Below are 24,774 nucleotides of genomic sequence, written 5' to 3'. Positions count from 1 at the left end.
ATTCTTATCTGTACTTCCTCAGACTCTATGATTCACAGTTGCACAGATGTTTTTTAGATGTTTTTAGAATATAAATTAAAATTTTACTTCATCGTGATTATTCTTGAAATAATTAAAATGTCAATATAATTAAATAATCATTTTACCTTTATTAAATTTAATTCCATTTTATTTTATGTGTTTGCTATATCATTATTAATTCAAAGCTACAGTGTGTTCATCTTTGATGTGTGTGTGTGTGTGTGTGTGTTTGTCTCAACTTCCACACAGGAACTGGATGGATCAGATAAGCAACAGGGCTGTTCAATACAGTATATTACACACATAATTAATGACTAATGAATTTAACAATGCTTCAATGTCCCAGTCCAAATGTATGTATTGATATTTAAATGTTTATTTATTAATATACAGTCTATTTTATTTTTCCTATTATCAAAACCAACCTGTCAGCACTCTCCTCAGACTGAGTACAGCTGTCCACTATATATATATATATAGTTTTTTATTTATTTATTTATTTATTCTTTAAACCTAGCTCAATGCTATGCTAACAGTGTCAAACCTCTTCGACCCACGTCTCGTGCAGCTGTCACTCACACAGCCCCGTCACAATGACACACTCTTATCTTAAAATGTCTCCCAGCTGAGCCTCCTTTGTCTTTTATATGCGTCACACACGCACTCACACACAGAGAATTCACCAGAGAGCGAGAGCCTTTTTTCTGTATTTATAGTTTCAATGCCTTCTTACAACTATAATATCGCACAGTCACAATCACCAGCAGAGTTAAAAACAAATTAAAATGACTGGAATTCGCTCGCAGCGCCAAAGAGGGGAAGTACTGGGCTTCCCTGCTTAGGCTGCTGCCTCAGCGATCCAACCTCTTTATAAGCGGAAGAAGATAATTATATGGATGGATCATTCACTCATATGTTTTCTGTACATAACTTTGTCTATTTTCTCACAAGCACACACATTTTGGACAATTTCCCAACTTTTACAGATAGCGGGGCTGTGTGAAAAAGCGTGAAGGGAGGTTGCGAGAGGGGGGATGGGGGGGGGGGGGGGATTAAAACAGATAAGAAAACAGGTGCTACACAAAAGTTATTAAATTACGCACATACTTCTCAACATTCGTTATATATATATACACACATTTATAACTATTAACCCCAAAAACCCTGGTCCGGACCCATATACCAATATAAACAACTTTGCACGCGTGCTTTTGTGGAATCGGCCGTCTCATAACACAAACACAGGTCCCTTCATTACTCATACAACGGCGATTAACTCGTTCAGCGGAGCAGCCCCTGGTTTTACTCCCTGACCAATACACGGCAACAGCATAAAAGCACCATAGAGTCACTGATAATCACCCAATGCTCTACAGTCATCATGTTTTGGTCAGTTCCATACAGTTTCACCAAAGCTTCACCAAAGCTCTACCATATGGAGCGCGGTCTCTACCCGTCTATCTGCAGCCAATTAAACAGAACGTCGTGACAAATACAGCTCAGTTGATCTCCTTTACCGGAGTCACCAAACGGTCACCCAATATGAGGCTTTTCCACCGCTGCAGTTTCCACATAGACAGATATGTCGCACATTCATAGACTTCATAAATTTGTATGGGCCAAATGTCACACCAGTTAGCAAACCCTGCCTTAAATTTAGCTGTATCCAACTTTGGCTAATTCTGATGCACTTGCAGAAAGAAGCCTCCTTTTCCGACAATGAAAAAGGAGGAAGAGGTTAAGAAATGTATTCGTCTCACATAGTCTAAGCTTCAAAACACTCCAAACCACCAAAATTCTAATAACAATCCCCTTATAGCTAAAAACAAGAAATCACAAGTTTTCAACAAACACACAGACAAATGATCACATATAAAACAACTCAATCCCCCAGTCTGGGTTGTTTTTGGAGAACCTGCTAGGCCTATCTTTTATGAAAAAAAATTCAGTTTTCGTCTTACCGATCCCGTTTCTCTTCAGACAAATAACTTTTACACAATAAGCAAAATAGCTATTTTATATTATTAGATGCGCGCATGCAACCGTTGTCTGCCTGAGAGAGAAGCCGGGAGCGGATGTTGACTTGCAGAGTTCTGGACCATCCTAGTTCGTGACGCCAATTTGTGCAGTGGATTGTCCGAAGCTTAAGCAGGCAACAAAAGTACTTTAGTACAACAAATTTATTTAACCATTATCAGAAGTGCAGGTTGAATTGAGTTGTCCGTGCAGACAGACCACATGTACTCCGGAGCACACAAGACACACACAAGCCAAAATCACTCACGAGTCCCGGTCTTCTGCCATTTTTTATATGTCTCTTGTGCGTCACTGTTTTTATCTTGTGCGTCATGATTGTTTTGTTTTGGTTTGTCTGTTCCAAAACAACCTCGTATCTCTTAGTCATATTTGGAAAATCTAAACATTCTGTAGACAGGTTGGCATAACTCCATATTCACCTTTGTCCCACGACTGGTCCATTCAATGGCACAAAATAGAAGAGAAATGAAAATGAGCAGACATTCTTAATAGACATGAAATATAGGTCAAAAGGTCAGAAATTCTACGACAATAGCATATTCAACTGAATGTGGGTTGAAAAGGATTTGCAAATCATTGTATTCCGTTTATATTTACATCTAACACAATTTCCCAACTCATATGGAAACGGGGTTTGTAGTTGTCCGGCTGGAAATCGTTAAATTTTTGGGAGAATGGTTGTCCCGGGAGATTTTCGGGAGAGGCACTGAAATTCGGGAGTCTCCCGGAAAATTCGGGAGGGTTGGCAAGTATGGCTGAAACACGTAAATCCGTCTCGTGTGTAAACGAGTGAGCGTCTGACTGTCGCGCGGAGACTACCGGAAACTAGAGGAGGGAGCAACTCGCCTTCAAAATAAAGGTCCCTTCTCATTACCTGATAATGTTACGTCACACTCCCCGCCTGGTATAAGTACTATACCACTATTTCGAACTGCAGTAGGAACATGCTTGATACAAATGACAGAAACCTAACTTAACTTAGTCTGTATCATTAGCTGCCAAGAGAAGGACTGTCTCAGAGACAGGCCTCAGAAAAGTCTTTGCAGATCCAGATCTTGTGACATTGAGTTCTATCTTCCTGACCTTCCCGTCCTGGTCGGGGAAAGTCTTCGTGACAAGAGCCAGGGGCCACTCGTTCTACACATTTCTACAACATTAGAAACCATTAGTAAATCAGAGGCTACTCAGAAGGTGAGATAACTCCTGGAAATTACTGGCTTTTAATGGCCAAAGGTATAGATGTGTGTCCATCCATCCATCCATTTTCTTCCGCTTATCCGAGGTCGGGTCGCGGGGGGCAGCAGTCTAAGCAGAGAAGCCCAGACTTCCCTCTCCCCAGCCACTTTGTCCAGCTCCTCCTGGGGGGATCCCGCGGCGTTCCCAGGCCAGCCGGGAGACATAGTCTTCACAACGTGTGTCCTGGGTCTTCCCCTTCGCCTCCTGCCAGTCGGCCGTGCCCCAAACACCTCCCTAGGGAGGCGTTCGGGTGGCATCCTGAGCAGATGCCTGAACCACCTCATCTGGCTCCTCTCGGTGTGGAGGAGCAGCGGCTTTACTCTGAGCCCCTCCCGGATGACAGAACTTCTCACCCTATCTCTAAGGGAGAGACCCCCCACCCGGCAGAGGAAACTCATTTCGGCCGCTTGTATCCGTGATCTTGTCCTTTCGGTCATAACCCAAAGCTCATGACCATAGGTGAGGATGGGAACGTGGATCGACCGGTAAATTGAGAGCTTTGCCTTCCGGCTCAGCTCCTTCTTTACCACAACAAATCGATACAGCGTCCGCATTACTAAATATGCCGCACCTCCGCCTGTCGATCTCATGATCCACTCTTCCCCCACTCGTGAGCAAGACTCCTAGGTACTTGAACTCCTCCACTTGGGGCAAGATCTCCTCCACAACTTGGAGATGGCACTCCACCCTTTCCTGGGCGAGAACCATGGACTCGGACTTGGAGGTGCTGATTCTCATCCCAGTCGCTTCACACTCGGCTGCGAACCGATCCAGTGAGAGCTGAAGATCCTGGCCAGTTGAAGCCATCAGGACACATCATCTGCACAAAGCAGAGACCTAATCCTGCAGCCACCAAACCGGATCCCCTCAACGCCCTGACTGCGCCTAGAAATTCTGTCCATAAAAGTTATGAAGAGAATCTGTGACAAAGAGCAACTTTGGCAGAGTCCAACCCTCACTGGAAACGGGTCCGACTTACTGCCGACAATGCGGACCAAGCTCTGACATTGATCATATAGGAAGCGGACCACCATAATCAGACAGTCCGATACCCCATACTCTCTGAGCACTCCCCACAGGAATTCCCGGGGGACAATTCCCTCGTGACATGTTCAAAGTTCTTCCGGAGGTGGGAATTTAAACTCTCTCTGACAGGAGACTCTGCTAGACGTTCCCAGCAGACCCTCACAATGCGTTTGGGCCTGCCAGGTCTGTCCGGCATCCTCCCCACTATTGGAGCCAGCTCACCACCAGGTAGTGATCGGTAGAAAGCTCTGCCCCTCTCTTCACCCGAGTGTCCAAGACATGAGGCCGCAAATCCGATGACACAACTACAAAGTCAATCATGGAAGTGCGGCCGAGGGTGTCCTGGTGCTAAGTGCACATATGGACACCCTTATGTTTGAACATTGTGTTTGTTGTGGACAATCCATAACGAGCACAAAAGTCCAATAACAAAGCACCACTTGGGTTCAGATCCGGGCGGCCATTCTTCCCAATCGCGCCTCTCCAGGTTTCACTGTCGTTGCCAACATGAGCGTTGAAGTCCCCCAGCAGAACAAGGGAATCACCCGAGGGAGCACTCTCCAGTACTCCCTCAAGGGAATCCAAAAAGAGTGGGTACTCCTGAGCTGATGTTTAGTGCGTAAGCACAAACAACAGTCAGGACCTGTCCCCCCCACTCGAAGACGGAGGGAAGCTATAGCCAGTAGACGAGAGGGTATACCCTCTCGTCTACTGGGTTAAAGTCCAACGTGCAGGCTTTGAGCCGGGGAGCAATATTGGCAGTTTTTGATGTGTTTCTCTTCCTTCTGTCTGTCTTCTTCTGTTATGACGTCAGCCCATACACTGAGTGTTCTTATGACTAATAATTTGTGTGCTGTGGGATGTTCGGAGGTACAGAGTACATACTGGTCGGTGTGTGTCAGCCATGTTTTGACCTTTTGCCAGCTTTTATGGTGGATTTTCATGTCCAAAAAAAGTTATGGGAGCAACAAGATTTGCCACCCCAGCCCGTAGCCTCTCATTGCTTGTAACGCCAGAGTGGAAAAGAGTCCAGCCCCTCTTGAGAGAACTGGTTCCAGAGCCCTTGCTGTGCGTCGAAGTAAGTCCGACTATCTCTAGCCGGAACTTCTCCACCTCGCGCACCAGCTCAGGTTCCTTCCCTCCCAGCGAGGTGACGTTCCATGCCCCATAGATGTGTTTGTCCAAGTTAAAGGAAATGGCAGGCTGTGTTCTTTTAATAGATTTATTACAGACTTTGGCAAGCTAGGTAATGTTAGCTGCGGTCTGGAACAGCATGGCACACAAACAACTATGTGAAATGCAGCCAATATTACATACAGATAATGTGTCATGAGACAATGCTAACTAAATTATATACAAAGAGGATAAAAGTAAAGGACATTAAATGAACTCAAATATACCTACAAATGTGGTGACTTGTCCCAGGGTGTACACAACCTTCCGCCCGAATGCAGCTGAGACAGGGACTACTAGTTGTAGTAAATGTCTTGTTTTTTTCTAAGTTTTAACTGCTTTTTTTCATGACACATTTAGTTCTGTTATTTCCATAATGTATGGTAAGGTTATGACCCCGTTTTTTATGTTTAAAGTTTTTCTTTGTTCTGGTTCCCTTGTTTTTACTTGTTCCTCTTTTTTGATTGCCCAATATTGGCAGTTTTTGATGTGTTTCTCTTCCTTCTGTCTGTCTTCTTCTGTTATGACGTCAGCCCATACACTGAGTGTTCTTATGACTAATAGTTTGTGTGCTGTGGGATGTTCGGAGGTACAGAGTACATACTGGTCGGTGTGTGTCAGCCATGTTTTGACCGTTTGCCAGTTTTATGGTGGATTTTCATGTCCAAAAAAAGTTATGGGAGCAACAAGAATTGCCACCCCAGCCCGTAGCCTCTCATTGCTTGTAACGCCAGAGTGGAAAAGAGTCCAGCCCCTCTTGAGAGAACTGGTTCCAGAGCCCTTGCTGTGCGTCGAAGTAAGTCCGACTATCTCTAGCCGGAACTTCTCCACCTCGCGCACCAGCTCAGGTTCCTTCCCTCCCAGCGAGGTGACGTTCCACGTCCCATAGATGTGTTTGTCCAAGTTAAAGGAAATGGCAGGCTGTCTTCTTTTAATAGATTTATTACAGACTTTGGCAAGCTAGGTAATGTTAGCTGCGGTCTGGAACAGCATGGCACACAAACAACTATGTGAAATGCAGCCAATATTACATACAGATAATGTGTCATGAGACAATGCTAACTAAATTATATACAAAGAGGATAAAAGTAAAGGACATTAAATGAGCTCAAATATACCTACAAATGAGGCATAATGATGTAAAATGTACATACATCTTGCCCAAATAGCATGTTAGCATTGATTAGCTTGCAGTCATGCACTGACCAAATATGCCTGATTAGCACTCCAACAAGTCAATAACATCAACAAAGCGCGACTTTGTGCATTCACGCATAACATAAAATGTTTGGTGGACAAAATGAGACAAAGGAGTGGAAGATTTTACATGTAAACAAACTGTTGCGTCACACTATGGTGAGTATAATAACCGCCCGAAATTAGTAGGACACAACGAAAAAAAATATTTTTCCCCATCTTTTTCCATTTTCAATTTTTTTTTAAAATTCTCCAGGGAGCCATTAGGGCGGCACTAAAGAGCCACATGCGGCTCAAGAGCTGCGGGTTGCTGACCTCCGCCCTAGTGTGTGAATGTTGTCTGTCATCTGTGTTGTCTGTCATCTTTGGCCCTGTGATGAGATGGCGACTTGTCCCAGGGTGTACACCACCTTCCGCCCGAATGCAGCTGAGACAGGGACTACTAGTTGTAGTAAATGTCTTGTTTTTTTCTAAGTTTTAACTGCTTTTTTTCATGACACATTTAGTTCTGTTATTTCCATAATGTATGGTAAGGTTATGACCCCGTTTTTTATGTTTAAAGTTTTTCTTTGTTCTGGTTCCCTTGTTTTTACTTGTTCCTCTTTTTTGATTGCCCAATATTGGCAGTTTTTGATGTGTTTCTCTTCCTTCTGTCTGTCTTCTTCTGTTATGACGTCAGCCCATACACTGAGTGTTCTTATGACTAATAGTTTGTGTGCTGTGGGATGTTCGGAGGTACAGAGTACATACTGGTCGGTGTGTGTCAGCCATGTTTTGACCGTTTGCCAGCTTTTACGGTGGATTTTCATGTCCAAAAAAAGTTATGGTCCTGTTTATTTCCTCTTTATGTGTGGTGGTTGAGGTGGTCTGCAAGATCAGAATCAGCTTTATTGGCCCGGTGTGTTTAACGTAACACACAAATAATTTGACTTGGTTGACTGTGTGTCATGGCCTGTTATGTCAGGCATGTTTAGTTTTGTATTTTGCTTATTATTTCTCCCCGTTGTGTTAGGTTACATTCTTGCGCTTTTATTTTGTTTTTTCCTTCTCGTGTATGTGTGTCATACTGCTCTGATGTAATCACTTCCCCCACACTTGTCTCCAGTTGGTGATTAGTGTCACCACCTGTTTCTAAGGTAATCATGCTCCTTATTTATACCCGTCCTGCCTGTTCGTAGGCACGGATCCATTGTTTGCTTCATGCAACAGCGAGCATTTGTTTTTCCTCTCCTTGTGACAAGTAAGCCTTTGGCTTCCCTGTGCGCTTTTGCCAGCGGCACGATCTCCTTTGTTTTTTTACTTTGTTACATTAAGGAGTAAAAGAGACTTTTCTTACCTGCACACTGCTTCCTTCTTGTTTTTGGACCCTGAACACCCGACCCTCGCGGCGACAACACAGTGCTCTCTTTGTTCAGTGCAACAATAAATATTAACTATTAACTATATATATAATACTATGATACATATGACAAGTGATTTGAAGGGCTGATAAAATGATAGTGCAGTGGTGAATAGAGCAAAAAGATGATGAAGTCAACATGAGTTAGTAAATTCATAGTGACAGATTAGTTCCAGAGTTATTTCACATGGGAGCCCGGGGGAAGAAACTGTTCTTATGACGCGTTGTATTAGCGTACAGTGACTTGTAACACCTGCCTGAGGGGAGGCGTTTGAACAGTTTGTGACCAGGGATGAGGGGTCTTCAGTGAATCTATGTGGGGGGGAAGGTGGACCCCAATGATAGCATGGAACTTCATTGTCATAGCACTTAAAAAGTACAAAGAAATTACATTTTCAGTACAAACCCGTTCAAGATCAGACAAACCATATGCAGAACAGGAACACTGATGGGTCGCCACAAGGGCGGCGCCTTAAAGGGGTGTAAAAAAGGTAAAACATGGGGTAAGGAGGCACAAAAAAGCAAGTCCCAAACTAAACCCTTGTGTGTGGGAGGGAGCTCAGTTTGAAACCAGGGGAAAAAAAATCTGCAGTCCTAGTTGTCCGTTGCAGACTGTGTCTGTCCAACTTGGTTGCAGATCTAAACCAGACCGTGACGGAGGTGAACAGGACATACTGAACAAAGGAGGTGTAAAACATGGTCAGCTGTTCCTGGGGCAGCGTGAACTTCTTAAGCTGACGCAAGAAGTACATCCTCTGTTCTGCCTTTTTTCTGTTTGTTTTTCTTATTGATACTATTTCAATATCTTAGTACAATAACAATAACAAGGTACCTTTAGGACCAGTTTAAGTTAAAACAGTTTTATTCAAGATATATAAGTAGGGGTCCTCGCGCCATTTCTCCATAAGTTTGGGGGTCCTTGGCCTGGAAAACTTAACTTGAACTGGGTAAGAAACTACTTGGACGGCGTGGCTCGGTTAGCGTGGCCGTGCCAGCAACCTGAGGGTTCCTGGTTCGATCCCCGGCTTCCGCCATCCTAGTCACGTTCCGTTGTGTCCTAAAGCAAGACACTTCACCCTTGCTCCTGATGGGTCATGGTTAGAGCCTTGCATGGCAGCTCCCGCCATCAGTGTGTGAATGAGTGAATGTGGTAATAGTGTCAAAGCGCTTTGATTACCTTGAATGTAGAAAAGCTCTATACAAGTATAACCCATGTACCATTCAATTTACCATTTGACCAACAAGGAGTAGTACGTGAAGTTAGGCGAACACACGTCTACAGCGCTAGATATATCGTGCAGCATACTCCAGAGATCAATACTGGGAGTAAAATTGTTCAATCGCTATACAAAACACATTTGTGAAGTAGCAAAGGACTCAAAGTTAGTACTCTTTGCAGACTACACTATCGTGTTTTGATTAGGTGAGAACACACAAAAGCTAATACAAAATGACAGAAGAAATTTAAAAAAATAAAGAGATGGTTTGACAAAAACAGGTTATCTTTGAATCTTAATACAGCTAAATTGATGCTATTCTTTAAGGGTAGATGAGAAAGTCAAACAAAAATACAAATAGACAGCATCGATCAAACAGGGTTAAATAAAAAAAATTATAGGTGAAATTATAGAGGATAAATTGAACTGAAAATCTTCTATGAAATATACAACATAGAGTAGCAAGAAATACTTAAATAATGAATAAAGTTATATTTTCTGGACCAAAAATAATTTTTATACCCAAATTTCATTGACAAAAAAGTTCCATTCTACTTTGCGTTCTTATTTAGCACGTGTAAAGTGACACAGCTACACATATAGCTAAGAGAAAGGAGGTGCTCGTGCTGCAAAGACGAACGATGGACAGAGAATCCGCCGTCCTACATGTGTTTGTCAACATATTTTGACTCTCAGAAATAGAAAATATTGGACATATCGTCTATTTAGCAATATCATTGTATAATTTCATAGCTGCTGGATGACTTAAGGGGCTGATTAAAACAAATTCAATTAATGCGTTTTGGTGTCTGCTGGCGTTTTTTTTTTATGCTGTTCGGTTTTTCATTTAGGAAATATATTATTATTATACTGTATACTGTACCTATGTACTATATGACAAAATGTCTTGCAATAAGTCCAGACGCATGAATACGCCCCCTACCTGCAGAGCGTCAGCATGTTAAAAGTAGTTTCTGTTGTCTATAAATTACGATTCTATATTGCAGAAAAATTGCTGACTTTGGTTCTCTTAAGGAAAAACAATATACTTTCTTCTGGTAGGGAAAGAGTGCAGAGGAAACCCGGGAATATGGCATGGGATTTGCAGTGAAAAACACTCTGCTTCCCATGATGGACCCACCGACAGGAGGCTCTGAGCGGATCATTGCAATCCACCTTTCTACCAGCAGCGGACCAGCAAACCTGTTGTGTGCTTATGCACCGACCGTCTGCTCACCACCATAGTCAAAAGACACGTTCTACAAGGAGCTTGACGCGGCTGTCAACAACTTCCCGAAAATTGAGCATCTGCTCCTTCTGGGAGACTTCAATGCCAGGGTAGGTGCTGACCACAAATCCTGGCCAGACTGCCTTGGTCACTTTGGAGTGGGGAGCATGAACTAAAATGGACAACATCTGCTACAGCTGTGCTGCTACCACAAGCTCTGCATCACAAACACCTTCTTTCAGACTAAGCCTCGGCACCGGGTATCCTGGAGACACCCCAGATCTAAACAATGGCACCAGCTCGACCTCATCATCATGAGGCGAGAGGCCCTTAACAGCGTGCTTCTCACAAGGACGTTTCACAGTGCTGACTGTGACAGACCACTCACTAGTCCTCAGCAAGGTCAAGCTTCGACCAAAACAGATCTATCACACCAAGCAGAAGGCCCGTCCACGCATCAATGCCAGCCGTTCTACCAACCCGGCTGTCACACAACGCTTCCTCACCTCCCTTGACCAAGCACTCTGTGGACCATCAATCAGGCAAAGTGCTGTGGACAAATGGAAATGCTTACGTGATACCATCCACGACCAAGCCATTGCCACATACGGGAAGAGAACGAGAAAAAATGCAGACTGGTTTGAGGCTAGTGCTGCAGTGATGGAACCAGTTGTAGAGGCAAAGCATACGGCTTTCCTCAACCACAAGGGAAACCCCTCACAGAGGAACCTTGACGCCTTGAGAAAGGCCAAGAGCGAAACCCAGCGAATGGCACATAGCTGTGCCAACAACTACTGGCTTGAGCTCTCCTCATTACTGCCGCACCTTCACGATCTCCTCTGCCTCTGTTGGAAAGATGGAGCCGCCCCCCTAGGATCTGCATGACTCCAAGATTGTCACACTGTACAAGAACAAGGGAGACCGTAGTGACTGTAATAATTACCGCGGCATCTCCCTGTTCAACATCGTGGGGAAAGTCTTCGCTCGTGTCGCCCTTGCTAGACTCCACCTCCTTGAGAACGTGTCTACCCTGAGTCACAATGTGGCTTTAGGGCAGCAAGATCCACAGTGGACATGATTTTTGCGGTTCGGCAGCTGCAGGAGAAGTGCCGGGACCCTTGTATCTCGCCTTTGTCGATCTCACAAAAGCCTTCGACCTTGTCAGCAGAGATGGTCTCTCCAAATGGTATCCGTCATAAGCTCATTCCATGAAAACACACATCGGTCCGTCTGTTGAAACCTCAGAGGCCTGTCCAATCCACAGCGGTGTAAAACAGGTCTGCGTTCTTGCGCCCAACTCTCTTTGGAATTTTCTTCTCCCTCGTTCTGTCTGCTGCTTTCGGCACATGTTCTGAAGGTGTCTCCCTACACGCAAGAGCTGATTGGAAACTTTTCAACCTCGCCCGTTTGCGCTCCAAGACCAAGGTGACCAGTGTCCTCCTGAGGGAAATGCTTTTTGCTGATGATGCAGCTCTAGCATCCCACACCAAGTCCGAGCTCCAGAGGCTGATGGACAGGCTTTCATCTGCCTGTAAAGAGTTTGGTCTCACCATCAGCATTAAGAAGACCAATTTCATGGGCCAAGATGTAAAAACTCCACTCTCCATCTCCATCGACAATCAGACTCTGGAATGTGTCAACACCTTTACATACCTTGGATCCGCAATCTCCAGCGACTTGTCACTCGACACAGAACCTGCCACCCGTCTTGCAAGAGCCGCCACAGTGATGGCCGGGCTGTCCAAAAGAGTGTGGTCGAACAACCAGCTATCCACGCGCACTTAACTCCAGGTCTACCAAGCCTGCGTCATTAGCCCACTGATGTATGGCAGCTAGGCCTGGACCACCTACACCAGACATGAGAAACAACTAAACAGCTTCCACCTGCGCTGTATTCGCCGCATCCTGGGAATCTCATGGCAGGACAAAGTTCCCAACATGGAAGTCCTGGAACGTGCTCACTCCACCAGTCTGTTCACCATGCTCAGCCAAGGCCGTTTAAAATGGCTTGGCCATGTCCACAGAATGGACCCCAGTCGGCTCCCCACAGCTGTCCTGTACGGCGAATTGTCAACAGGCTCCAGACCCTTTGGTCGCCCCCGACTGCGTTTGAAGGACATGTGCAAACATGACATGAAACAGGCTGGCATCGACCACAACTGGGAGGAAGCTGCAAAGGACCGCACCGTTTGGAGGGAGGCTGTTGCCACAGGAATTCGCCGTGCCGAGGAGAATTACATCTCCTTGTTGCAGGCGAGGAGACAAAAGCGGAAACTGCGTGACGCAGCACCCGCTCCTGTGTCAGAACCCTCCCCATACGTCTGTGCCAACTGCACCAGAAAGAATGAACTCCCCCAGTCCCAACCCATCGTCACCACTGACGGACGGATGCCTATGATATTGCAGAAAAAAGTTACATTTTATAGATGTGTGTTGCGAGTTGAAAAATATCACACACAGGTTGCATGAATATGAAGGTAAATTAGTGTTTCCATGGCCACAGCCAGTAGTACACACGTCATTTAAATAGGGAGGTTTGCGCCACTTTTGCAGTTGTTAACATTTGTAGATGCAGTCTTAGTAGATCACACGCCCACTGGTAGTAAACACAATTTTATAGTTTGCACACACTGTTTAGTGCGTAACCTACTCCGTGGCCTAGTGGTTAGAGTGTCCGCCCTGAGATCGGTAGGTTGTGAGTTCAAACCCCGGCCGAGTCATACCAAAGACTATAAAAATGGTACCCATTACCTCCCTGTTTGGCACTCAGCATCAAGGGTTGGAATTGGGGGTTAAATCACCAAAAATGACTCCCGGGCGCGGAGTTGCTGCTGCCCACTGCTCCCCTCACCTCCCAGGGGGTGAACAAGGGGATGGGTCAAATGCAGAGGACTCATTTCACCACACCTAGTGTGTGTGTGACAATCATTGGTACTTTAACTTTAACTTAATATTTGGATCTTGGTAGATCAGGCCCCGGTTAGTGAGAGCATTCATATCCTTTTATTTATTGGATCAAAAATATTGAAATTCAACATTTGGTGCATTTGCTAACACTTGAATTTGTGCACAAAGTAAATTACAACCTGCTACCCAAGATTATACAATTGTAGAAATCTCCTCAGAAAAATAGGACAATAATAACCTTAGGGAAATGTTTTGTTTAAAACATGTTTATGCACACACAATATTGAAAGCAAATGACCAATTAATGGATGCAGTAGCTTACTTTACTGTAGCTTAATTGGTAATGATATTTACTCTCGAATCAACGGACCCAAGGTTCAAATCAAATCAGACTGAATATTAGCATGGAGCATAAGTGTTTCTTTTATTTCTTTATATTCATATTATTATTACTGTAATAATTGTATGTTTATATTAATATTATTTGTATGCCCTTATAGTGTTTGCTGAGAAAAAAAATGGCCCTTGGACATAATTTGAGGAACCCTGCATTCGACCATTTCTGCACATTTCTTAGGAGTAGGCGATACTGCAAATGTTGGTATTAATCCGATATCAATAAATGCATGCCCACTAGCTAACAAATGCAGATACTGATACTTTTAATTGTAATTTTTTAAGATATAATTTTTTTATTATTATTGTGGTTGTACATTTTGCCTTTAATTTGTTCATGATTTTAATCAGAATAAAACAGCCAACGTTCACACAGAAATGCAACAATTGAGATTTGACCCCGGATCACCTGACTCTGTGGCAGATGTCCAATTGGTGAGTATTTTTTACCTTGTTTTTTGTATTTAGTTTAATTCTACAGGCTCTATTGACACTTGTAATACACCCTCGTACTGCATATAGGTTTAAAGCTATTTCGGGTCTTTTCGGGCCTTTGGCTGCATGCTGATATAATGTTATGATCAAATCCTGCTATGTTTACATTTTTGTGCCAATATGAACATGAAGATCAGTGCTTGGATGCATCCTGTATACCTAATTAATGACATGTACAGTATGCGGTACATGTATGTGCAGGTCAATCACATGAACAAAAAGGGAGGACGAAAGAAATGGGAGACAGAGAGAGGAAGTTGGGACAAGAATTTAAATTGCTTAATAAGAGTCACTCCTTGTCCATTACAGACCTACCCGTGTATTTGTGGGCCAACCAACTTTTCTCCCATTGACTGTTCTTCCATCATTCCAACTGGCCTGACCTGGGAGGAATTTTGACATAGAGGTGAGTAGATTTCCGATGTCCACTAAATTATTATGCCAGTTAATTATTATGTCTAATTGCAATGTAAATGGAATGTCATGTGTTGATAAATGTATAGTTTAATTCAGTAGAAAAAGCAACAATTTTACAAAGAGGATCACTAAGCTGTTTAATGTGTACGGCAGGGGTCCCCAAACTTTTTGACTCGGGGGCCGCATTGGGTTAAAACAATTTGGCCGGGGGCCGGGCTGTATATATATATATATATATATATATATATATATATATATATATATATATATATATATATATATATATATATATATATATATGTAATATATATATATACAGTATACATATATATATACAGTATACATATATATATTAGATATATATGTATATATACAGTATATACATATATATAGATATATTAGATGTATATATATATAAATATATATTAGATATATATGTATATATACAGTATATATATATATAAATATATATTAGATATATATGTATATATACAGTATATATATATATACATATATTATATATATATACATATATATATATATATATATATATATATAAGATATTAGATATATACAGCGCACTTTCCGCACGCGCAATGATGTCACGTATTTAATATTTCTGCTTAGTAAATGTGTAAATGTATTTAATAGCCACTTAAGTATGTTTCCAAAATGTCTAATTAATGTATTTTTTTGTTGTATTGATCATAACTATTACAGTTATTGTGACGTTATCTGATGATATGACTTTAATAATGTATATATAGTTTGATGGTTCACCAAGGGTGTAATCCAAATAACCAATCAGACAAATGGACAATTTAGTGTCTTCATGTCAGCTCACATACATACATACGTACATACATAGATACATACATACATACATGTCAGCTAACATACATACATGTTTTTAGAGAGTGGGAGAAAAGAGAAAGAACAAAACAAGAACATTTGAGCTTTCCACTATTATTGCTGCCAGGGCTAATGTAGTTATTAAGCTATTGAAGTCACAAGACACGTGTCCTTGCTGTCCGCATGTTCGAAGAAAACTGGATAGCCTGATCACTGGTCTAATCAGGACAAATGTGATTATTAAAGAGCATCAACAAATAAAAGTATATACAGGCGGTGTCTGTCCCGACTGTATTAGTATCAGCAGGCTCTAAAAATTCAAGTCATCTTGTTTGAATTTTGAATCACGTGAAAGGAACGTAAGGACAAATTAGAGGCATCGCGTGCAATGTGATGTTGCATACTGCTTTTTATTGTTTGGTCCTACCACCGACTCTGTCCTAAGCATAGAAGAGGAGTTGATGCCACTTGCAAACTGTCATGCTTCCTATAGACATAACAAATTATTAAATGAAACAGTTAAATATTTATGATGATCCTATTTTATTATTTTATGTGTAATCATTTAATACTTACACACCTTACTGAGGCCTTTAGTATACAGTATCTTGCAAAAGTTGTATTACAGTTTGTATTACAGTATATATTCTCATGGGACAATACTGTAGAAATTAAACTTAGATATACTTTTTATATAATGTAATATATATATATACACACAGTATATGTACGTATATATGTATATATATATATATATATATATATATATATATATATATATATATATATATATATATATATATATATATATAATATACACAGTACATGTATGTATGTATATATATGTATGTATGTATGTATGTATGTATGTATGTATATATATGTATGTATGTATATATATATATACAAAATATATATATACACTTACACTTTCTAAACAGACTACTAGCTCATAAAGCTGTATGGATTTACTCTCCACTGAAAATACCTCAACAAAATAACACTACTGTCTAAATACCTCAGTTCTGACGGTAAAGCGCTTTAAATTTTTGTCAAAATGACTGGATGTGTTATCTGATTTCCCCACCAGAGTTCTCCAAAAGGCATGAGTCAATAATTGTGTACCAAATAGTGAAGAGGATTTAGCTTCTTAAGTTGGCCCTCAAGTCACAGGGAGAACAAGCAATTTCCACACAAAAAGACAGAGAGCCCGGAAATCAAACCCAGGACCTTCTTGAGCACTATCCACTGTTGCACCGTCCTGCCTACAGTTAACAAGACAACAGAAATAAAGTCAGACACAAGGTAATGCAAAATAAAAATGCAAAAAGAGTTTCATTAATAGATTGAACAAATATAGAAGAAAAGTGGAATTGCTTTGAGGAACTAAACTTAGACGGTGGTTTTGATATGAGCAGACGTCATTGTAGAAGCACACAAACCTGCGCACCTATGTCAGAAGATCAATGCTTAGGACAGAAAAGTGCTATCTAAATCTAATCCATTATTATTATTATTATTATTATTATTATTACAACTGGCAACACAAGTGACAAGTGGTAGGCAGGGGCGTAGCACCAAATTCTGGGCGCCCATACACAAGACTCCCTAAAGGGCCCCCTATTAAACCCAACTTCACCGCCCCATGCACACACATTTAGTATGGTTACATGCACTAAAAAAAAATTTATTACATGGATTTGGTTGAAACCAGCTTTTTAAAACACATCTAAAAACCTTCATATTTGTTTTTTTACTTTTTAAAGATGGTATTAACATACAGAACATATCTAAATAAACCCCCTAAATAATTTGGTTTTGATTTGTTTGGGTTTTGTTTTTTTTTAACAAAAAGTGCCAACAAATTCAATATAAAAGGGCCAGAAAATGAATTTGAAGAATCATAAGATCTGTCATTATTCTCTGAAAAAAAAAAAAAAAAATTCATAAATCTGTCAAGTTTTGCTTTACTTCAAAGTCTACAGTAGAGAATATCTGATACATATCCCAGCAAGCACAAGACATTAGAACAACGTTGAGAACTTGTTGAATTTGGTCTGACGTTGAGCAACTCAAACCTGACGTTGGAACAACATGCTTTTTGACGACGTTTATTCAATGTTGGGTTCTGACGTTGTTTTGACCATTGAAATGTGGTCATTTTCCCGACCAATATTCTGCAACACAAATACAACGTTGAAACAACATGGTTTTTGACAACGTTTATTCAATGTCAGTTTGTGACGTTGATTTGACCATTGAAATTTGGTCATTTCCCAACCAACAATGTGGATCCAACGTTAGACACCAACATTGTCTCAATTTACAAATACAACTATTTTGCAAAATAGTTTCAAAGTCAGTTTTAAAGGAGATGTATGTATAATCAACGTTGTATCAATATCTTGTGCCTGCTGGGAAGGATTATCATCAGTGGATATCATTTTAATATGTCATTATTATTATGATTATATTATTATCAGTGCATCTTCAATGAGTTGAATCCCCCCCTGGATTTAAAAAATTAGTGACGCCTCTGTTTCTAACTTTAATCAAGGGTCTTTAAGTGCACCACAGTAATATGTACTTTCTCCTATGTTGCCACTAATAGATTTGTTATATTTTTACCTTTCACGGTGACATTCTGAAGCAGAGCATGGGCCCCTCCATTGACAAACTGTACATATCGGTTACTTTGGACGGTTCCGTTTATCTTCAGCAAATTTTCCTTAATCCTATTGTGGTTGCCAGTGAAGTTTTTTGTTTACATCTGACCTCATAAGTCCGAAATTTCTGACTTTAGTGTACAATTCCCTAAATAATCACATTTCCACTTCTCTCTCCAATTCCTAAATCCTAACAGGATGAATCTTCTTGACTACCCTGTTCCGGAGTTGGACGTGACCTTGCAGGAAGTGTGCCGCGTCCTCCAGCTCACTTTAAGTCCTGATCTTTACGCTGAGTTCAAAACCACACTGGAGAAGCAGAGGGGGCTTCTTTTAGAGGCTCAGCAGAAGCTAGCATCCAACGCTGCCGGCCAAGAGAATTGGGTGACCGAGCAGTTCAAGAGATACTTGCTGTCTTGTGCTGACCCCCTGCCAACCTCCACCGCCCTCCCGGTTGTTCTTCTTCCATCCGAAACGAAGGGATGCACCCAGTTAGCGAGAGCAGCTGCTCTGCTCTGGGCTGCGGCAAAGTTATACAGTGAGCCAACAATGCTGGAGGGTGACCTGCCATTGGAGAAAACCCAACAATCTGAGGTTTTTGCTGCAACCCGAATTCCTGGCAGCAGTCGAGATGAAATTAAGGTACTGATACTAAAATGTCAACCAGAGTATGCAATTTCAGGAGAAATTGTGTTTAAATGCTGAAATGTGCAAGCCAAACTGAAATGCTAACGTTAAAATGCTAACAGACAGAATGCGTCAAGTTATATGACTCTGAGGTGTACAGCTTCAAAAAGGTTAGCTTGTGTCAAGTAGGCTACCAAGTTATATGACTCTGAGTTGTACGGCTGCAAAATTAGCTAAAAAAGTTAGCATGCTAATTTTAGTAAGCTTGCAAGCTACCATTAGCATATGTGAAGTACCAAGTTATATGACTCTAGATTGTATGGCTAAGAATTAGCTCAAGAAGTTATCACACTAATGTTAATATAAAAAATTATAGATATTGTGTGGATTTTCCTTTCCAGGTCTACCCTGACAGCATCCATGCCATCATTACATGTGTTGGAGGAGTGTTCCCAGTAGACATACTGCAGCGCTCCACCACTGGTGGGCCATTATCTGCTCGGTCCTTCTCTGACATCTACAACCAGCTGGCTAAAATAGCTAAGCAGCCCAACACAAGACAGAAGAATGACCCCTTAACCATTTGTAGCCTCTCTGCTTTGGACCGCAAATCCTGGGCTGCCATTAGGGAAGAGCTCATTAAGAAAGAAGGAGCTGCGTTAGCATCACTGGAGCAGATGGAGAGCGCCGTGCTGACGTTAAGTTTGGAGGACTGCAATGCACCTTCTGAACTGTCTGACATCCTTAATGCAGTGAGACTGGGAGGAGAAGACGGGCCCTGTTTGAGATACTACGACAAGGTAGGACCTCTTAAACCTTGTACACTGTAGTCCACCTTTTGTTCCGTTTTTCACAGGAAACCTTAATGTGGAGTTTGTGATTATGATTAAGTATGAATCATTGCTTTTGCAGACCTGCTGGATAAAATTGTCTCAAAGTGTTGCAAGTTAGTTAGTTTGGTTAATACGGCCATAATCTATATAGCTCCATGTTTCAATAATAGATAACTCGTTAATAAAATGAAGACCATCTTCATCCCTAATAACTTATCCAGGTTAAAAATGGCTGTACAATCTAATTTACAGAAATGTTACTCGCAGGAAGGCATATTTGATTAAATTTTACAGGCATTTGCAAAGTAGCAGAAACCTGAGACTACACCCAACGTCAGAAAAAAATGTTGAGTAGTTTCATTATTGGTATATGGTATAAAACATCATACCTCATGAACTGCTAGTTTGTGGTATAAAAAGTACAGTAATCTTCCTTATGTCTCTTTTGGCAGGTGCTGAATCTGGTAGTGTTCAAAGACTGTACAGCAGGATTGCTTTTCGAGCACTGTGCTGTGGACGGGATGGTAGCTGGCCTCGTAACTGGCAGCGTGTACCAACTTTCTGAGTCAGCTGACGTAAACATAGTCCACACTGATGCAGATAATGTGAAAGGGTCTGTTCAGCCAACATCGCTTACATTTTCTTTGCAAGGGGTAAACACCAAGCCCAGCCCTGATTTAAAATCCAAATATCCAGTTGTCACTTTTGATGTGTCTTCATATCCGGATGTATTTTCAACTCTCAAAAGCCAAAGAGGCCTCTATGATGCTTGGATCAACTTCTCTTTACAACTTTCCCTGATGCAGACTCTTGGGAAACCCGCTGTCTCTCACATGCTTGTCACTCCTACCCATATGCGCCACTACAAACATGGCCGTTGTGATCCCACCTACTCAGCCACCATGCAGTCCCGGAAGTTAGTCAGTGTCTTGGCATCTAGCATTCGCCCCGACAACACCATCCAATATACAAATAGCATCCTAAATTTGTTCCATGTTGCCTTTTTGGAACACAAGACTCTCATCAAAAACACTAAAACTGGACATGGTGTCGGTCCCCACTTAGCTGCCCTTCGTCGAGCTTTACCAAAGGACAATCCGTTGAAAAAGTTTCTCGACCGCTTTGGTTGTCCGTCTGTGTACCTCACTGGAACCGATTGGATGGAGGGAGTAGAGTGTGGAGTTGGTAATGTTTATGCTCAGGATCAGCTAGCAGTAACTTACCTTGGGAAAAGGGATAAGATTCGTATTGTGCTTAATGCAAAAGGGAGCTTTTCTCTGGAACTGGTCAAGCTGCAGGAGAAGCTGAAGGAGAACTTGACGTTAGTGATGCTTTTAGCGCTCAGATATGCAATCACTTGTCAAATGGGAGCTCTGGAGTGTCTCCTTCAACAAAACCAGACAAAGAAAGTAAACAGAGCGATAAACCACTGTCCAAAGAGCACATGCAACAACAAAACAACGGCTGACTCGGCCTCAGACATGAGTCCAGACTATACGTTGGTGATACATGGAGGTGCTGGAGAGGGGATGATGATGAATGCCCAAGTGATAAATGTCATTGAGTTTGCTCTGCAAACAGCTTTACTCCTTGGATCCGAAGTGCTCCAAAACGGTGGCCAGAGCCTGGATGCAGTTCAGAGGTCAGTGGAAGCTCTAGAAGACTGCTTTCTCTTTAATGCTGGGAAAGGCTCTGTATTCAACAGAGAAGGCAAAAATGAAATGGAGGCAACCATTGTAGATGGCAATCAAATGAGGTCTGGAGCTGTTGCTTGTGTGCAAAGTGTAAAGAATCCAATAAAAGCGGCAAGATGTGTCATGGAAAAAAGCTCACATTCCCTTATTGTGGGAGAAGGTGCTGAGGAGTTCCTGCTAGGCTTGGAGAAGAAGCCTCAACCTGTCACACCTGACTATTTTCACACCGATATCCGCCACAGAGAACTAACTGCAAAGCTCAGTGTTGTAAACCCTTCAAAAAACAATCATCCTCAGACAGTTGGAGCTGTGGCATTAGATTCTTGGCGTGGATTGGCTGCTGCATCGTCAACGGGCGGGCTAGTGGGGAAGCTGAAGGGACGAGTTGGTGACACAGCAGTAGTTGGGGCAGGAATATATGCTGATAACACATTAGCTATTTCCTGTTCTGGAGATGGAGATGTGTTTCTGAGGCACACAGTTGCACAGAAAATCGCCAGCCTCTACCATCACAAAGGCTATAGCCTAAGACAGGCATGTAGAGAAGTAATGACAGAAAACCTAAAAAATGTCTGTGCAGGAGTCATTGCTGTGGACTCTAAAGGGGATGCTGTTATAGAGACAAATGCTGCTGTAATGTTTGTGGCCTCCATGATTGACGGAATATCCAGAGTTGAGGTACTTCGGCCCCTGAATAATGTCTCTGACGTGATCTGGGAAACAGATGAGCTGGTTGCATACCTCAATCCCAATCCCTGGACCTCCGGGTCAACTATTTTGACTCGAAAAATGCTCAGTGGGGCCCATGACATCTTCCATTTGGCTGAACCTGATTTTTTGGTGCTGCTAAATGGGGCGAAATCTGTATCAAATGTTCTATGTAAGCAACTGGGAGTGCAGCGTTGCGCTTTGGTTTTTTATCCCAACCCAAATCAGGCAGCTCAAATTAGACTGCTCCCACTTCATGGCTTAGTGCCGAAGTGGCAGCCGCATCTTGCCAGTCAGGAGGAATTTCACTCTTACCACCCTGGATACTGTTCATCTAAAAGTGGACCTCGTTGGGATGATGAAGCACTGGCCAAGGTTCAAGCCCACATCAGGAAAGGACTACCAACAACAAATGTACCTTCTAACTTTGAATTTTTTGGAGATCTCTCTGATGAAAACCTGTTTAGTCGGATTGTAAAAGGAGAGGAAAAACAGTGGAGAGTATGGGAAGACAGTCAACATGTTGCTTTCCTCACACCATACCCAAACACTCCTGGAATAACTGTGGTGGTGCCACGCAAACCACTGCCCAGTGACATCATGAAGCTGGAAGAAAAAGACTACAAAGCACTCATCTTGGCCACTTATAGAGTTGCCCAACTACTGGCGGAAGGAATGAGAGCTCAAGGTGTTGCACTAATCTTTGAGGGCTTCGAGATCGACTACGCTCACACCAAGCTGATTCCTCTGCTACCTTCCCCCGAAGGTCCAACGATTGTTAGACCACAAGCAGAATTCTTCCCAAAGTACCCTGGCTATGTGTCATCCCTTGATGGTCCACCTGCTGACCTAGATGACCTCAAAACACTGTACTCTAAAATCACTCAGTGCAGGGCTCCACAATCTTGGAAAGACCCTCAGTCACACTCCACATTTGCAATCACCAGCCAGTGGTATCGCAACCTGTTCCAGATACAGAACACTCTTTTCCACAGCACGGTGGAATATTTTAGCCATTCTTGCAAGTACTCTTATGCTCTGACGCCTTTCACTACAGACACTATCTCCTCCCCAATGGGTCTTGGGTCTGACTCAGAGCCAGTTTCCGTTCACCTCTTGGGTCAAGACATCTATCTGGCCGACTCCATGCAATTTGTGCTTGAATACTTCCTCCGCTTCCAGGAGAACCTACAGGGTACCTACTACATCTCTCCCAGCTTTAGAGGAGAAGATCCTGATTCCACACACTTGAATCAATTTTATCATGTGGAGTGTGAACTGTTGGGGGACATGGACCGTGCTATTTCCATCGCTGAGAGATATCTGGCTCATCTCACTAAGTCAATACTCAAGAAACACTCTGAGATAATCCTCCACACTGCAGGGACCCTCACACATGTCACATCCATGCTGAGTAAGTTGGAGGGTGAAACCCCAGTGCCACGGGTTTCTCTTGACCAGGCCATTCCAATGATGCCCTCTGCTGATTGCTTGGAGTGGGTCCAAGACGGCCAGCCCCAGTTTGGAAGAAAGCTTACACGAAAAGGAGAGCGGGTGTTGATAGAAAAATATTGCGGTGTTGTTTGGTTGACTGAGATGGACCATCTAGCGGTTCCCTTCTACCAGGCTTATGTGGAGGGCAGTGGGCGATGCAAAGCCAAGGCTGCAGACCTTCTGCTGGGCTTGGGAGAGACTATTGGTCTTGGTGAACGTCATTCTACCCCTGCATTGGTACAAAAGGCTCTCAGACACCATGCAGTTCCACAGCAGTCCTACAAGTGGTACACTGACATGCGGCAGGTGAAACCACTCCTTACCAGTGGTTGGGGGATGGGCACAGAGCGATACCTGTGTTGGCTGCTCCAGCATGATGACATCAGAGATATACAGATTATTCCAAGACTAAAAGGAATTAAGTATATGCCCTGATTTTCGATACTCTTCGCCCAACATACTGTAAAATTCATGGCTAAGGAGAAATACTAAGCATGAACTGCACAGTACTAGTATTGCCACTCAATGATGCAAGCTATAGGACATTCCATCATATTTATTTTGCATTTCTTTCTGTTTCAATTGCTACAACAGTTATCTTCTTAATATGTGCAACAACTAATTACATGTTTAGAATTGTTTTAAACTTGCATCATCAGTTGATCGAATGGTTTGATTACTGTGGTTATTATTTAATACTGGATCACAGCATATACTGTATAAATAAAATATAATCAAATTCTGATGTTGTCCTAAAAACATTGCATTTTATTAATCTGATGCATTTCGTGTTTTTTAACTAACATTTCAAATCAACTTGTAGCGTTTTAATGGAGGTATATATGATCTTGCCCCATATATTTTTCAATAAAATAACAATACAATCTTCTGTTTTAACCAATAACTAACAAAGTCCAATGAAACTTGTTCTCTGATCATGGTAGCATCATGTTTCAAATATTTGTGGATTCAACTAATGGACAACCATTTTGATTGTGATGTTCACAGAGAATAAATACTTCAGATGCAAAAAAACTTGTGTTTCTTTGGTCCATTTTGTGAGGTACACGGCATGCAGTTTTTGTACATGTGACCCACACATCCCCTGGTAAGATGAACACGGTTTGAGGTTTGTTTATCATCAACACAAT

The 24,774-nt window shown here is 42.2% G+C and overlaps 1 protein-coding gene across 3 annotated transcripts; it reads left to right on the top strand.

Annotated features, from left to right (window-relative positions):
- Positions 1-12,637: 12,637 nt before the first annotated feature.
- LOC133642413 (uncharacterized) lies at positions 12,638-24,564 on the top strand. 3 transcript variants are annotated; one of them, XM_062036580.1, is made up of 6 exons: positions 12,638-12,962; positions 14,189-14,272; positions 14,642-14,738; positions 18,465-18,909; positions 19,296-19,694; positions 20,180-24,564. In XM_062036580.1, exons 4-6 carry the CDS (start codon positions 18,466-18,468, stop codon positions 24,056-24,058), a joined length of 4,722 nt encoding a protein of 1,573 aa, XP_061892564.1. In that variant the 5' UTR covers positions 12,638-12,962; positions 14,189-14,272; positions 14,642-14,738; position 18,465; the 3' UTR covers positions 24,059-24,564. The 3 variants fall into 3 exon arrangements, with proteins under 3 accessions (XP_061892564.1, XP_061892563.1, XP_061892565.1); XM_062036579.1 differs by having other exon boundaries at positions 12,638-14,038; XM_062036581.1 differs by lacking the exons at positions 12,638-12,962; positions 14,189-14,272; positions 14,642-14,738; positions 18,465-18,909; positions 19,296-19,694 and adding an exon at positions 20,019-20,073.
- The last annotated feature ends 210 nt before the right edge of the window (positions 24,565-24,774 follow it).

This window comes from Entelurus aequoreus, linkage group LG25 (assembly GCF_033978785.1).
Source record: "Entelurus aequoreus isolate RoL-2023_Sb linkage group LG25, RoL_Eaeq_v1.1, whole genome shotgun sequence".
Lineage (NCBI taxonomy): Eukaryota > Metazoa > Chordata > Actinopteri > Syngnathiformes > Syngnathidae > Entelurus > Entelurus aequoreus.
This window is presented reverse-complemented; position numbering and strand designations above follow the sequence as displayed.

Bases quoted from the DNA above. Each gene is read 5' to 3' on its own strand.
- LOC133642413 (XM_062036580.1), top strand. From the start codon at position 18,466: ATGAATCTTCTTGACTACCCTGTTCCGGAGTTGGACGTGACCTTGCAG. The intron at 18,910-19,295 runs GTACTGATACTA...TTTCCTTTCCAG, and splicing joins GCAGTCGAGATGAAATTAAG to GTCTACCCTGACAGCATCCA. The intron at 19,695-20,179 runs GTAGGACCTCTT...CTCTTTTGGCAG, and splicing joins GTTTGAGATACTACGACAAG to GTGCTGAATCTGGTAGTGTT.